This window comes from Stegostoma tigrinum, chromosome 29 (assembly GCF_030684315.1).
Source record: "Stegostoma tigrinum isolate sSteTig4 chromosome 29, sSteTig4.hap1, whole genome shotgun sequence".
NCBI classification, from domain to species: domain Eukaryota; kingdom Metazoa; phylum Chordata; class Chondrichthyes; order Orectolobiformes; family Stegostomatidae; genus Stegostoma; species Stegostoma tigrinum.
Window position 1 is genome coordinate 29,867,756 of NC_081382.1, and position 17,125 is coordinate 29,884,880.

At 41.8% G+C, this 17,125-nt stretch overlaps 1 protein-coding gene across 10 annotated transcripts in view; it reads right to left on the bottom strand.

Moving 5' to 3' along the window:
* The window catches only part of garnl3 (GTPase activating Rap/RanGAP domain like 3), a 387,754-nt gene that overhangs the window by 99,615 nt on the left and 271,014 nt on the right, over positions 1 to 17,125 (bottom strand). For all 10 annotated transcript variants that reach the window (XM_048558881.2, XM_048558880.2, XM_048558883.2 and 7 more), the window contains one exon: positions 14,586 to 14,689. In XM_048558881.2, the coding sequence (XP_048414838.1) occupies positions 14,586 to 14,689 (104 nt within the window). The remainder of the gene's footprint in view (positions 1 to 14,585; positions 14,690 to 17,125) is intronic.

Here is a 17,125-nt window from a genome sequence, read left to right on the forward strand (position 1 = left end):
TGTCCCTAGCGACCATCAAGAAAGTGTGGGTGAGCTGTCTTCTTGAACCTTTGCAGTCCATATGCTATGGGTTGACCCACAATGCTCTTAGGGACGGAATTCGAGGACACTGAAACAGCAACAGCGAAGGAATGGCGACATATTTCCAAGACAGAATGGTGAGTGGCTTGGAGGGGAACTTGGAGTTGGTGGTGTTCCCATTTATCTGCTGCCCTTGTCCTTCTAGGTGGAAGTGATCAAGGGTTTGGAAGGTGCTGTCTGAGGAGGTGAATTTCAGCAGAGTATTTTGTAGATAGCGCACACTGCTATTACTGAGAGTTGGTGGTGGAGGGAGTGGATGTAGTGCCAATCAAACGGGTTACTGTGTTATTGTTATAGTAAATTAGTCTTACAAGATAACTATTTTAATGCATAAAAGTCTCTAAATGGCCGAGGACTGTTAAAAGAGCACATGCAGATGATACATCGATGAATTTTGACATCTGGCTGCATCATTTAACTGCATTTGAAAACAGAAGCAATGTTTTACAGAACAGTCACATTTCAAACATTAAATGAGAACCAAATCTCCCCGCTCTGCTTCTGGATACACTTCTTTTTAAGTTAGACTGATCTGACAGATCCTTTGAAGTTGTGTGTTCTTCAAAGCTCTGAATTTGTAAAAAATGCACTGGAGTAAAAAGTTATAATTTGCAATCAGCATTTTAATTAAGCCTATCACCAAGTTCAATCTTCAGATGAAAAGCCCAAGGTCCAAAAGTAAATGTATGTCACTGCACAATATCTAATTAAACGAACAGAATTAAAGATTAGCTAGTAAAGATACAAATTTAAAGTTCATCAATATTCTTCGGTTCTTTTGACATTAGTTTGTGGACCTCATTTGAAATGTTCTCTCTCTTAGCATGCTACCTACACTGAAAATGCAAGTCAATCATTGCATATGGGTCAGCAACTTTAATTTAGTACAGATTAAGGCATGTAAAAATAGGCAAGCTAGCAGTGAATTGTTCATTGATTGTGTCAGATGTGTGAAAATTAAATTATCTTAATGAATCAATAGAACAATATTGTATGATCTGACTTCTTGTCCATCACTTGGTCCTCGATAAGCAGGTATTTAGATTGACAGATTTATGGGTACTGCAATCCTTAATGCATTAAATAATCTAACTACTTGCAACAGGCATTTTAACACTTCCTGTTCCTCAACCCCACCACCAGAATGAGTGAGGCTTAGGGTGTTAATTTGGAAAAAAGTTGAAAACTGCCCCTAACTCATTAGGAAAATAGCTATTTCTGGTTTAACTGCAGCAAGTTTGATGATATCTGAATAACCTATTGTGGTGAGGCAGGATTGTCATTATCATACATTAGAAAGGCTCTGTTCCATAGACTTTGAAAAACATTTGAATGTTAGGAGTGCGACATGGAATTTCCAGGGCAAAGGAAACCTTGTACCTTAGTGGAGATTAGAGCTATCAGATCTAATTGGTAAATGGTTTCATAGAATGCTTATGGGCCAGAAGTATATGCATTTCACCCACCCACAACCCTTCAAGCAAACCTGTCAGTGCAATCTCTCCCTCCAAGAATTTCTTCCCTCTACCTGAATTTGTCTTTGTGCAAACTCTCTCCCCATTGCCCCCTCCCAAGCAGTCTCTCTCACTCTGTGTACAATCTCTTTGCAGTTTCTCTCTTCCTCTATTCTGTCCCCTCAATCTTTCTCCTCTCAATCTCACTACCTCCATACCAGCACTTTCTCTCCCAACTCTCTTTCCTCCTGCAATCTTATCACTTCTTCACCCACCATAACCATGACCTTTCCCTCCCCAGGATCTCCTGCTCGATACTCACTGCAAGTCTCGGAGCTTCCTCCCACCAATCCCCACCTTATTTTCTGATTGGAGAGGACAAGCTCCCTGTCCATTAGCCCATTCATACCAGGCTTCTGACATCTGTCACTTTATTTCATCCCAATAGGAAACAGGTATAGACTTTGGTGAACAGTGTGAACATTTTACTGTCAATAATTCTCTTTGTTACTTTGACTTTTATGATGGAGCCATTGCTTCCTTCCTATATTATCCAGTGCAGGCGTTCTTCTGAAGCTAACTCCTCGCTGGGGGAAAGGTTCACAGATACCAGCAGCACTATTGTTCACCTGGGAGTATGTTGACAAGTGGCTATTGCTCTGAGCCCGAAGCTACATCCAGGAGGAAGACACGTTGGAAATCCAGACGTGGTGACCAGCAGACCCACTTCACTCCCAGCATGACGGCTAGCCGTCAGGGACTAGAGCAGACACGATGAATGCAGAATGATACCCAATGGTGGCCAATTCTTGACACGAGCACCCATTTCACCTATCGCCCGGAGCCACAGAATGCTGATTAACTGTAAGAAAGACAGGACTAAAGCCAACCCAGGCTTCAATCCCCATGCCCAACCAGCTGCATCTCTGGCAGGGTGACAGAACACAGACCAGTAGTGAAGGTGGGCTCGTCTTACCTTTCTACGAAAGGAGGCAGATGGTAGAATCCATATTGTTTGGTTAAGTAAGATCAACACAAGGCCAGGGCTGATAATACTGGAGGCAGCTCATTAACCAACCATAATTTGGTATAATAACTCAGTCAAGTCATTGCAGGGAGGTGATCTGGGATGAATTGGTCAACATTATGAGTGTGCTGGAAGGTTACAGTATGCAAGGCCATCATTGCTACACATGGTTTCTCAATGGCGAATAAATAAGCCTGCTCATGTACAAATATGTTGACACAGTGGCATTACTTCAGGATTTAATTTGGAATATAGAGGATACAGATATCAAGATTTCTTCAGGATTTTGCTAACCTGATGAGACTAGTGTAAGCAATCAATAATGACAATCTTTTGATCACCTGAAGTGAGTCCCTGATATGGGAGCAATGTTCTGATGGTTCATTTAGAAGGATGACGGGTGAACTGATTGAAACTTACAGAATACTGAGAGACCTGGACAGAATGGACATGGGGAAGATGTTTTCAGTGGTATGACAGACTAGGACCCAAGGGCACAATGTCAGTGTAGGGAGAACCTTTTAGAACTGAGATAAGGAAGAATTTCTTCAGCCAGATGGTGGTGAATCTGTGGAACTTATTGCTACACAGGACTGTGGAAGTCAAGTGTCTGAGCGTATAGAAGACAGAGATAGACGGGTTCTTGATTGGTAAAGGGCTCAAGGGTTATGGGGAGAAGGCAGGAGAATGGGGTTGAGAAACATATCTACCATGATTGAATGGTGGAGCAGACCTGACAGGCTGAATGGCCTAGTTGTGCTCCTATATCTTAACCTCTTACAGTTACCTGTGCTTCTCTTGTACTGTATGTAAAAGGCTGTGTTTTAGTATCTGATCAACTTGATTTAATTAAGAGTTAATGGCAGAATCTCACTCTCTTCTGATCTTTAGTTGTATACAAAGCAGAGAGGAAATGTGATAATATAGTTGGCAAACCCAAAAGTCCCAAGGGGTATGGATCAGGGTCTAGTGGGTGAGCAGCCCATGATTTGCTGAGATGCTTTCCCAATGTGAACTGCTCCCACTTTAACATCAAAATATGAAATCACCCTAAAGTCCCTTCTTAGTCTGTGCTGTTACACAAATCCAGTTCATACATTGTGCAGCATAACTCTAGGAATTAAAGTATTAACTGCTGAAAAATAGGGATACCTGGTTGAGAAATGGTCAAACAAAAACTCTGATGCAAGTGTATCCCAAAAAGCTGGTTTGATTACACTTAAAGTAGTCTGGGTTTATCCAAGAGGATCAGGGTTACGAGGGAAACAAAATGTGAGCAATGAATGATCCATCCCTAGGCTTGAAATGGAACCAGGGAGTTTGGAGAAAGAGTCATGAAACTTCATTAGATATATAAAGCATTCATGTGGGTTCCTGAATTAAAGAGTTGTATTGAATGTACCATGATTCGTTCAAATTTCTGTTTGAATCATCCCATGTTGCCATAGAAATAAACTTTTTTGGTGGAGCCTTGATGGGAAGGTTCTTTTGTTTAATTCAGTCAGTTTGGGTTCTGCAAGGAAAACACAACTAAAAGATTTGTTTAAGTTAAAGAACTCTGTAGTGGTTCATTGGAGCAATCATCTGAGTGCCTAATTTGGAAAGAGCAATAGAGAATCGAAGGGAGCAGAAAGGGGAAAAACACAGTCCACACAAGTCCAAAGCCAGGAGAAGGAACTGAAAAGTCCTCAGTACTGTGATCATTAAATAAAATTAGAGTATCATTAAACCAAAAGGTAATGGAAGGATCCACACATAATTTGTGCATTGAGGAAATGCTGGAATGCAAGGGAGAATTAAAGTAAATTCCAGATGTCTGTGGCATACCTCTTGGGTTGGCCCCAGGAAAAGTGAATTAACCTTCAAGATTTTGTAAGATAAGAGAACTCTTCAATCAGTGAGATTCAAAATCTTGAACTGTGTTTAAAGCATAAAGCTTTATAAATTATCATTTTATATTAGTGGTTCTTGCCTTATTTAATTTCATATGAATATATACCAACAAAATCTGTGGTGTAATACTATTGATCAAATGCTGGGGTTAGGGCTTCTCCTTCAAATTTCCCTAAAAGGACTGTAACAATCTTATTTGGTAATTGGCATTCTTAACAGAGAAACATGCTGCGTCTCTGAGGACATCCATTATAGCGCAGATTGTGCAAGTCCAGGTAAAGCTGACAAATGAACCCAGGTTGAGTAATAGCTGGTTCCACGTCAAAACAAATTCCAGGTACATTGGTCACTTTAGATATTTTTTATTCAACCTGTTCACATGTTATGCCACACCTCTGCAGCAGGTGGGACCTGAACCCAGGACTACTGTATCAGAGGTAAGGGCTCTACAACTGCAGTACTGATCATTTTATAATGTGCTATTGAGTAGGAGTTTGAGATATCATAAAAGCATTAGTCATTTTTTAAAAAAAGTTGTACAGGCTGAAAACTTCAATTAAAACAAAATGGATCAATTAAGGGCTGCCTTCTTAGAGGTTCATGCAATTGCAGGAAGTTAGATATACCATCCCTCCAGTGCCAATGGGATTAAATCATCCTGAGTTAATTGTACACTCATGCTCGAGTTCCAGAACCAACGAGAATTCTGTCATGTTTCCCTGAAACTCTTTAATGATCCAAGTGTTAATGATGATGGTAAGAATCAAAATCGCACTGCCAAAACAGCTAACATAAATACATTGTCAATTGTAAAAGTGCAATGTAATTAGGGAAGTGGAAAAAAGCATAAACTGCAAAGCAATTATCAGACTTAATTTGTCTCTTTGAGCCCGTGGAAATCATTTTTTTCTAGTCATATCTGCATAATTTGTGAATTAAACAATGTCAATGGATATAAACTATCCTCCAGCTAACATGATCAAAATTCATTCCCACATTGTTACCCTCTGTGAAACAATAAACTCCACAGCTTAGAGCGAATATTTACACATTACACTGTCAAATATAGTAAAGCAAACTGACCAAGTTCTTTGAGCACAGAATGTCAATGTTGGAAGCATATGCTTTTAACTTCAAAATCAAATACAATATAAAGGAGATGAACTGAAGTCTTGTGTTTATTTGAACTAGAAAATGACTCCTTATGTAGCAAGAGGTACACATCATGACATGTTTACTAGAAACTCCCAGGCCTCTCTGTTGTTTACCCTTTTAAACTGCTGGTTAGAGTATGCCTGGACATTTCACAGAATCAGAGAAGAGTATAACAAAGGAGGCCATTCAGTCCATCAAGACTGGACCAATACTTTCACAGAGCAACTCAGTTAGCACCAGTCTCCTTGCTCTTCCAAATACCCCTTCAATTAATTTCTTTGTCAAGCACATATGCAGTTTCACATTGAATACCACTGTTTCCAAATACTGAAACACAGAAACCAGGAGTAGGAGTAGGCCTTTCAGCACTTTGAGCCTGTTCCAACATTCAATATGATCACATTCCCTATTTCAAAGCCATATTCCTGCTGTCTCCCCATATACCTTGATGCCTTTAAAATCTAAAATAAATGATCAATCGCTTTCCAGCTTATTTTCTGTCATGTGGTTGGTTGGCTCGCTGAGCTGGTTCATTGTTCCGCAGAGGTTTCATTGCCCTGCTAGGAAACATCGTCAGTGCAGCCTCCAGTGGAGCCACTGATGATCTTACCCAGCAGGGTAACGAAACGTCTGTGGCGCAATGAACCAGCTCGGCGAGCCAACCAACCACAACAACCAAAAGCCGAGCTACAAATCTACTTGAAAACCTTATTTTTGGTCGTACACTCTCTCTGTCTCTCTCTCTCTCTCTCTCTCTCTCTCTCTCATCACAACATCATTAAGGTCCTTGTGTTCTTCCTTCTCTGGGGGAGCTAGATGGGAAGGAGCAAGCTCCCTATTTCATTGCATCGAGTGCTCTCTTGCAACCTCACGGAGAAAGGAAGACTTTGATCCAAGCTTTAAGGCATCAGATGGAAGAGAATGACCAGTTGCCATTCAGTAAACTGTTACATTCTTTGCTACATTTCCCTTAATAAGGTTGCAAATATATAAAGTCACAGAGCCTCTGAAAGACGGCATTCAGTCCATTGAGTCCAAAGTAGAGACGTTCACTCAGTCCCACTCCTTTGACCCTGCAACCCTGAAAGTTTGTTTCCCTTAAGAGTCCTTCAAATTTCCTTTCAAAGCTATTTAACATCGCTGGTTCCACCACGCTCATAGGCAGAGTTCCAGGTCATCACCAATTACTGTGTAAAACATTCTTCCTTGCATATCCGCTGCACTTCCTGCTTGAATCTGAGTCCCTAGGGCTTCTAGGCAAATAGAACAGCTTTTCTTTTCCCACCTTGTCTACATCTGGTTTAATCTTGTAGAACTCTATCAAATCTCTGCTCAATTCTGCCTGCTCCAAGAAAAACAACCCCTGGCCTTGGAGCTAAAACATCTCATTGCTGTAATGTCCCTACACATTTTCTTAAACAAGGATGTCACATTTACTGATTTTCAACTCCCCGGTACTTCTCCCAAATCTACAGTCGACTGGATGATTACATTAAAGTTTTCTCCTGTTTTTGCTCCTATTTCCTTCAGCAATCTAGGAGTCACCTGATCCATTACCTTTTACCTCTCCGCTTCTGCCACTATTTTATCAGCATTTTCCTCCTTAGTGAATGCCAATATCAGAGGTTACTAAGTAGTTTAGTCGTGCCCTTGGTAAGATCTCAACTGATAATAACTACCAGACAAGTCAGTTTCCAGAATAAGATCTGGCTTCACAGATGAATTTTTTTTGCTTCTTCGCTAATGTGGTCATCAGTCACAGAAACATATTGACATGAGGCTGTAGATTTTCTTTAACAGAACACAAAAGAAAAAGAACAAACCAAACTAACTCAATATATAAGACCATCAGCAAGATCTAAACCAAAGCAAAACAAAAGCTTCAAGCTTTTCCCATCTCTATCCATTACAGATACTCAAGTCCAGGAAATTTACACATCTATCTCACTGCCTTAAATTTCTAATTAACCAACTCTGCAGTTTCTTTGCTGTGCACAATGGAGATAATACGACGAGCCATTTCCAAGGCTATTGGCATATACTTTTCACCGATCAGAAAGTCTAAACCTACTCAGTTACAATATCCTGGAATTTTCTAACCAAATTCTCCTGATGATTCACATGCTAAATCCTCCTGTGGCAGTGATAAGGTGGATCAGCTCAGTTTGGCAGGACTGCTGGCTTGCAATGCAGAGTAACAGCAAAAGCATGGGTTTAATTCCCACACTGGCTGTGGCTATCAAGGGCTCTTCATCTCACCCTCTACCCTCACCTGAGGTGTGGTGACCTTCAGGTTATAGCACCACCATTTGATTCTCTCTCATAAGAGAGCTACGCTCTGGGACCGTGGCAGCTTACCTTTATTCCCTAAAGCATTCCAAATCCTTCGTGTAGGTGAGAAAACAAAATTGTTTAAAATAAATTCAGCAGTAGTGTTTTCTGAACTGAATTGAAAGAAACATTTGCTCACCCTACAATTCTTTTCACTGAAATTCAAACTGGATGGCTTTAAAAGTTTACCCTACCCATCATAAACTCAACAATATAAATGACTTTTCATTAGCATCATAGAGGCATGCAGTCACCTGCTTTCTGACAAATGCTGGACTTAGGTCACTTTTCAGAAAGGACACTGATCTTGATTGGTGTTTTTCTTCCCCAAGATAAGCAAAACCTTCAAAGAAATAACCAACAACCACTTGCCTCGAGTTTGAAATCCAAATTCCAGAAGTTATATTATCTTATAAATTATAAAAAGTAATTTTAACACCTTCCACTGTACCATGCAATTTATCCATGTTTCTTACTTAAGTGGGCAACGGGGCTACAGATGGGTCTTTACACTGGAATTTAAAAAAGACAATGGAATGATTGAATTGATGTTCATTTCAAGTAGTCTCACAGATGGCATCAAAAAAATAGCGCTAGAGGAAACTGCAAATAAGTGTAACAAGTTGATCCATACATCTGCTAAACTAACAATCTGAATGTCTCCAACTCAAAAGTTCAATTTTGGAAATATACAGAAGATAATTCTCTGCCATACATCTAGAAAATTGGATTATAAAAATCCTCTTCCCACCACCATCCCTTCCTCATTTAGCATAAACTAAAAGATTAGACATTTCCGAAACAGATTTGGTTAGTCAACACTAGAAAGAAATGGAAAGCTAAATATTCCCAACATTCTGTTGGAGGGTTGCAGGAAAGGATGCCATAAAAATGTTTGTCACTGCTGGGAGTTTAACAGCTAGCCTTAGTTTCTCAGTAATTAAACATATTTGTTTATATATCTGATTCTCTAAAATGACACAGACGTTATAGCTAGGAATTGTAAAGTTTAAATTAAATTGATTAAGTTACCTTGATTCAATTGTTACAAGTCTTTGTACCACTGGTGTCAAACCATGAGAAAAAGGAAAGGAAATTAAACAGCAAAATCTATAGGTTACTAGAACAAATTGCAATTTATTTCCTAATAATTCAGCAACAGTGTTACTGTGCTTCACAGACTTAGAGTTCAGGCAATTACAAATGGAGAACAATCCCTGCAGAAAACTAAAGCTGGACAGATTATTGAAAAATAGAGAGTGGAAAGAGCAATCTTCAAGCCAGCTTCCTTATTCAGGGAGTTGTTCCAAATTACCTGGACTTCCCTAGCAGGATGAATGGTACAAGCTGAATGTTTCAGTTCACTCTCTTTCCCTTCTTACCAATCACATTTATCTATCACGCTGACCAGGAACCAGGAAACCCGATTTTCTGCTATTTAAATGAGGATGTGGGTCAATGAGTCAAATGCATTAAGACTTTATGGGTGTCAGGTTGTAGGGAATGCTACATTGGGAAAGACAGCACATTGATTAAACACTGTACCAAGGGGCTGTTAATCAGAACAGTGATGAAAAAAATGTGTAATTCAATTTCCTCTGTGAGTCAATCATCTCAAACTCAGCAATCTGTCCACCTCACTCCTATCCTTTTGGTACCTTTACCACTGAACACTGTAATCAGCTAGAACAGGAGAAGACCACTCAGCCCATCAAACCTGTGATAGCTCTTTGAACTTACTGCACAATGACTCCATTCCCCTGTTTTCCATCCCATAACCCTGTATTTGTTTTTGCCTTTTGCCAAAGCGCAGTGCGCGAAGACCACTGTCTGAGATCTTTCTGCTGAAGTTAAATGGGGGTCTGTTCTGGAGCCTCAAATACATGCAAATACAGTCTTGTAAAACAAGAAGATGCCTTTGGTTTGTTTAGACAGAGTCAAACTTCAATATTTGTATGCCTTCTTGATATGCTACTATACAAAATCCAACTGCACTTGTAACTATGCATACATGTCTCTGAATACACACAAGGATGTTTTTTATGAATAAAGTATATCTTTGAAGTTTTTAAAAAATCAGCAATTTTCTTCTGAACATTATTAAATCTACTTCTTCCACACTGTCAGGAAGGTGCCTGAAAATTATGCCAATACTATCTGTGTACAAGAGTCTGAATTCGTACCCACTGCAGAGATCGAAAGGGGGGAACGTATTGGTTGTCAGCAGCTATTCAGTTCCAAGCCCTTTCTGTCCATGGGAGTGGTGGTGGCGGGTGTGTGTGTGTGTGTGTGTGTCTGTGTGTGTGTGTCTGTGTGTGTGTGTCTGTGTGTGTGTGTCTGTGTGTGTGTGTCTGTGTTTGAGACCAGTCCCCTCACACCATAGCTGCCCAAATGTACCTGCTTATGCTAGTGGCTGCCTTTGGTAGGGGCTCCCAGTCTATAACAGTGAGCCTGCAATAGTGACCATTTCTTCTTCTGAAGGTCAGAAGGAAAAGGTAATGAGGGTGCCTCCTACAGGCCCACCTGTATTGGAACATCCTTAATTGGTACTATGAACTTTCCAACCCCGATATCCCAATCTCAAAACAAAAATATCCAACACTTAGTCTAGAAGATAACAAACAGAACAAAAACAGGTGCAAAAGTAGACCATTCATCCCTTCTATCCTGCTCCACCATTTACCAAGACCACAGCTGATCTGTTTCTGTTTCAAATTCCACTTTCCCATCTATGCCAAGTAACTTTTGATTCCCTCGCCTCATGAGAATCTATCCACCTCTGCCTTAAAAATATTCAATGACTGCACCTCCATCAGCATCTGATGCACACAGTTCCAGAAGACTTCCAGAGAGTAAGACTTAATAAAAACTGAAAGAACTGAGGATGTTGTAAATCAAGAACAGAAACAGAAGTTGCTGGAAAAGTTCAGCGGGTCTGGCAGCCATCTGTGAAGAGAAAGATCAGAATTAACGTTTCGGGGCAGGGACCCTTCCTCAGTCCAGCAACTTCTGTTTTTGTTCCAGATAGGAAGACTTTCTCCTCCTCTCTCTCCTGAAAGCGAGGCTCCTGATTTTAAAATAATGTCTTCCAATACCAGACACATCAGGAAAGGAAACATCCTCATCATGTCCACCTTGTCAAGCCTATTCAGGATCTAATTAATTTCAACAAATCACCCTCTCAGTCTTCTAAACTCCAGTGTAAACAAGTCTGCCTGGCCAACCTATATATAACACAACTCGTTTATATCAGGTATCAAGCTAGTAAACCGCCTTCAAATTGTCTCCAATGCATCTCCATCCTTTCTTAAATAAGAGGATCAAAACTATGCTCTATGTTACTGAAGCATAATATCCTCACTTTCATCTTCAAACTCATTGATCTACTTGCTGTACCTACATACTAACTACTTATGACTGATGCACTACTGGACCCAGATCCAGTTACAGCTAAGACATACTCCTACTATGCCCTAATGAACTCCAAAGCCTGCCCACCATCTACAAGGTACAAATCAGGAGTGTGAAGGAACACACTCTATTTGTCTGGATGGGTGCAGCCCTAACAACACTCAAAACATCTCAATATCATCCAGGACAGGGCAGCCCAAGTGGACATCACGAACACACTTCTAAACATTTGTTCCCTGTACTGCTAACACACAGTGGCAGGAATATTTACGGTGTATAATTTGCACTTCAGTAACTTATCAAGACTCCTTAGACTGTACCTTTCAAACCCATGACCTCTGCCAACTATAAGGATAAGGCAGCTGATACATTGGAAGCTCTCCACCTGCAAGTTCCCTTCCAAGCTACTCACCATCCTGACTTGGAAATGTATCACCATTCCTTCAATATCACTGGGGCAAAATCCTGGAATTCCCTCCCTAAGGCATGGTGGGTCAACACACAGCAGGTGGACAGAGTCTTTCAAGAAGGCAGCTCACTACCACCTTCTCAAGGGCAACTAGGGACTGGCAACAAATGCAGGCCTAGCAGCGACATCCACATCCACACCCATGACTGCATAAAAGTAATGAACGAAAATAAATGCTGAGGCTGTTATGGTTTACATCACACTTTTGTTCCATGAAGAAATTAAAAAACCCTATCACATCACTTATTCAGTTAAAAACAAACATGGGTTGAAATTATGAACTTTACTTGTAAATATATCAGCTGTCTGACATTCAGAAAGGATCTTCCTCAGGGACCTAGGCCCTACACTTCCTCCTGTCAACACAGTGACGTGAAGACATGGACCAGAGAACTGCGATTGGCTCATAAATGGGAAAAGGTGAACAACATTGCTCCTTGCAGTTTATTATATTTGCAGCACTGAAATACCATTTTAAACATTACTCAATGCACATTCAGTTTGGCTATGGCTGGCTGGTGACCCAGGTACTGCTCAAATATTGCTGGAAATTGTGGCAGCTTCAGGCTGTTGTGTTTCAAAACCTCTTTAAATTTGGATAAAGCATTCAGAATTGCCAGACAACACTGCACTGAATGTGGTTTGATTGAGCAACAAGCTAATGGGTTTGCCCCTACTGTTTTGCAATGTTTTTTTAATGTATTTGTAAATCACCAGCCACCCTGAAGAAAGGCCATCCCTCACGCTCAACATTTTCCACTATATTTCAGACTGTAGTCTCCCAGTGATCTCGTGAGTATAGCGTTACAGGGAAATATTTGGGTGTGAGGAGAATAGTTAAGTATGACCCACTTCACGAGGAAAGGCTGGGCAGGTTGTGTGTAAAGCCTTCATAATGGTTTTGAAAGTGTAGCCCAGCACAGGGCACCAGCACCACATCCACATTTCGGGTGTTAGCTGTGGCTTAGATGCAGCAATCTCACCTCTCCGTCAGAAGTCTCACTTCAGAAACTTGAGCTGACCTGTGGTGCTGAGTCAGTACTGCAGTGTCAGGGGTGCCACCTTTCTGATGAGATGTTAAACTGAGGTACCCTATCTGTTTCCCCAGGCAAACATAAAACATGCTACTGGCCTGTCTTGAAGTCGAGTTGTCCCGGCCAATGTTTCCACAGGGAGACATCACAAAAACTGACTGTCTGGTCATCACCTCATCATAGTATGTGGGAGTTGGCTCTGTGCAAATTGGCTGCTACGTTTCCTGAATTCCAATGTCGAGTGTACTTCAAAAAGTATTTCAGTAGCACAAAGTGCTTTGCAGTGCCCCGAGGTGATGAAAGCCAATGTACATACGCAAGTCTCTCATTTGCTTGTGTTTTGTTTATTTTTGGAGATGGCTGCCTTGTTTTGCACTACAGCAATGAACTCTGCACGAAGCTCTGCTAAGTGTAGCTCTCAAGCCTTGGTTTGGTACCGCAGGCTCTCTTGGGCTAACTTCCCAGCAAAACAGCGGACAGTCCTGGTTCAGAATTTTGTCCACTTCAACTAGATTTCACCTTGCCTTCCTCTGCTGGAGGGCCAGCAATCCCACCTTCTATAGTCCCTACTCTGATATGGAGCTCCATTTTCTTTTACTATTACGTTCCCACATTACAATAAATCTCTTTGGCAATGTCTTAAAGATCCTTTCTAAAATAATGCGTCATGAACTGCAGGTATTACTCCAGCTAACACCTACCCAGTACTTGATAAAGATTTAGCACAAAATCCTTACTTTTGTAACTTATGCACCTACTTATAAGGGCCAGGAAACCTGTCTGTGTTTTTTAAGGAAACTGCATAACAGCATTTTTAAGCATTTTAATCCTACAGTCTCTTTCCTTTAAAGATGCCGACTAGATTTCAGCTGATCATCTACTTCAATGCAATTTTCAATGCTATCCCCATATCGCTTGATAACTTTCATATCCAGAAATCTATTACTCTCTGTCTTGAATACACTCAATGACTGAGACTCTCTGGGGGCGGCAAATTCCAGATAATTATTCACTGACAGAATAATGTCCTCCTCACCTCAATGCAAATACCCTCCCTTTTATTCTGAGACAGCAAAGATATGCCCCTTCTCCAAATCCACGACCAGGCAAAACATCATTCCTACATTCATCTGTGCAGTTGACCCCTGTAAGAATTTTATGTTTCCGTGAGATAACACCTCCTCCTCCTAAACTCCAGGGAATATAGGCCCAGTCTCCGCAACCCCTCTCCATCGTCAATCCCACCATCCCATCAATGTCTTGTGCACCTTTGCTGTGCTCCCTCCAAGGCAAGTGTCTTTAGGTAAATGAAAAAAATTGCACACGATGGTCCAAGGGCAAGCCTCCTGATGTAATCAGATCTCTTTGCTGTAAAGGTCGACATACAATTTGCCTTCGAAACTGCTTACTGAGCTGCAAGTTGGCTTTCAGTGACTGATAACCAGGGACACCTCAGTTCCTTTGGATATCACCATGCCCCCATCACTGCAGATCCTAATGCAGCAGCCCTGCTGGGCCGTGCAACGCAGCATCCCTGCTGGAATGATTAGTACAGCAGACATTTTGAATCCTTCACATCTAAAGCCCACTTGCAATCTCCTCCTCTCTGACATAATCACAATTATTTCCCCTGTGTGACTAGCCCAGTGAGACTAATAGAAAGATCTATGTAACATGAATGATTCCAGCAGTGATACGCTTAGTCATAACAAATAAAGAACTCCCCTTACCTGCTGCTTATTTTCTTTAGAGTATGGCAACATTGTGGAAACGTGAAACATTATCTCATGTCCTTGATATACTGTGTATATGGAATGTATTCCTGTTGTGTCATCTGTGAAAAACAGAAAGCTGATTTTTACAGAACTCTAAATAACTATCCGAATACATCTGCTGTAGATCAAAACTTCACGTTGAAAGTTTGAGAACTTTTACGTGATCCTCAAGCCGCATCTCATTATGAACAGTAGAATAAAAAGGCATCATCTTATTGCATTGGTGTACAGCCTCAAGGTTTTGCACAGGAACAGCACAACATCAAACTGCTAAAGACAGTAGGCTAATCTAACTTCAGCAAAGGAGCAGCTTCTACTGTGGCTTCTCAGACCATGAGTCTTGCACTGTATCCCAATCAATCTTGATTTCAACAAATAAATACCATCTTCAAGCTTTTGAAGAATGCCACCACATTTGAACTCTACACTATACGAAACCAAACTATTTTATTCTTAGCAAATGCAGATTGAAATATACATTCTTCATGCTTTGAAATCAGTACAAATTTGTACCTGTTGATGGGGTTGGATGCAAAGTGGTGGGAGTCGGCTCTTGTGCAGCGAAAACACAAACAGTCCCACTGGACTTAGTGCTTCTATGATATGACTTAGAGGACAAGTCACACCTTGGAGGAGTCTGCCATGGATTCAAACCTTTTCATTGCTTTGGAAGGAGTGGAAAGCTGACTCAACAGCTTCAAAAGTGATAATGGGAACTGCAGATGCTGGACAATCCAAGATAATAAAATGTGAGGCTGGATGAACACAGCAGGCCCAGCAGCATCTCAGGAGCACAAAAGCTGACGTTTCGGGCCTAGACTCTTCATCAGAGAGGGGGATGGGGTGAGGGTTCTGGAATAAATAGGGAGAGAGGGGGAGGTGGACCGAAGATGGAGAGAAAAGAAGATAGGTGGAGAGGAGAGTATAGGTGGGGAGGTAGGGAGGGGATAGGTCAGTCCAGGGAAGATGGACAGGTCAAGGAGGTGGATGAGGTTAGTAGGTAGGAGATGGAGATGCGGCTTGGGGTGGGAGGAAGGGATGGGTGAGAGGAAGAACAGGTTAGGGAGGCAAAGACAGGCTGGACTGGTTTTGGGATGCAGTGGGTGGAGGGGAAGAGCTGGGCTGGTTGTGTGGTGCAGTGGGGGGAGGGGACGAACTGGGCTGGTTTTGGGATGCGGTGGGGGAAGGGGAGATTTTGAAGCTGGTGAAGTCCACATTGATACCATTGGGCTGCAGGGTTCCCAAATCGGAATATGAGTTGTTCCCCCAACGCATCCCAAAACCAGCCCAGTTCGTCCCGTCCCCCCACTGCACCACACAACCAGCCCAGCTCTTCCCCTCCATCCACTGCATCCCGAAACCAGTCCAACCTGTCTCTGCCTCCCTAACCTGTTCTTCCTCTCACCCATCCCTTCGTCCCACCCCAGGTCGCACCTCCATCTCCTTCCTACTAACCTCATCCCACCTCCTCGACCTGTCAGTCTTCCCTGGACTGACCTATCCCCTCACTACCTCCCTACATATACTCTCCTCTCCATCTATCTCCTTTTCTCTCCATCTTCGATCCGCCTCCCCCCTCCCCTATTTATTCCAGAACCCTCACCCCATCCCCCTCTCTGATAAAGTGTCTAGGCCCGAAACGTCAGCTTTTGTGCTCCTGAGCTGCTGCTGGGCCTGCTGTGTTCATCCAGCCTCACATTTTATTATCAACAGCTTCAGAGAGTAGGTTGTGGGAAAGGTGGATGTGTACAGTCAAAGCACGTTTTCAGAATTTGCTTACAAGAGTTGGGATGGAAGGTAAGGTGTTTGTCAACAAGGACAGAGGGGCAAAGGTGGGTCAGGCTTAATGAAAGAAACTTTCGAAAGGCAGCAAAGAGTTCCTGAGTTGAGCTGCACCTGGGTTAAAATGAAAGCCTGGGCAGGAGGGATGTAGGATTGGGATTTGGAAAACAGAGAGGGAGACTGTTGGAGTTGAGTTTGGAGAGAGCAGGATAATAGGAAATGGGAGGGAAAAAGACAGACCGAGGCAACAAGAAAAACAGAGTGTGAAATGCATGGAGAAAGTAAGAGATAAATAGAGTCGAGAGAGAAAATCAGGGGTATACTACTATAACAGTCCATTTACATATTGAGAGGCTGGACCAATAGTGGAGCTATATAAAATTCTCCCAGAGTATTGTGTGTGGTAAAACAAAAGTGTATGTTTGAATTTGAGAGAGAGAATGTATTTATATATGGAGTGCATGGCCAGATCTTTCAGGGTGTGTGCACGTGTATGTATATGTGTGTGTTACACTAATGGATTCTACGCGTGCTCATGAGCTAGAGAAGGAACTGCAGAAGAGATGCTGCAGTCTGTCTCAATTAGAGTCAGCTGTTCTCCGGATCATTATAAATAATGCATATGCTGCTGTAACTTGTAATCTTGTATTAACCCCTTACCCTCCAAATGGGCACAAAGACAGAAATCAGGCTCCAAAACATGTTGTATCAGT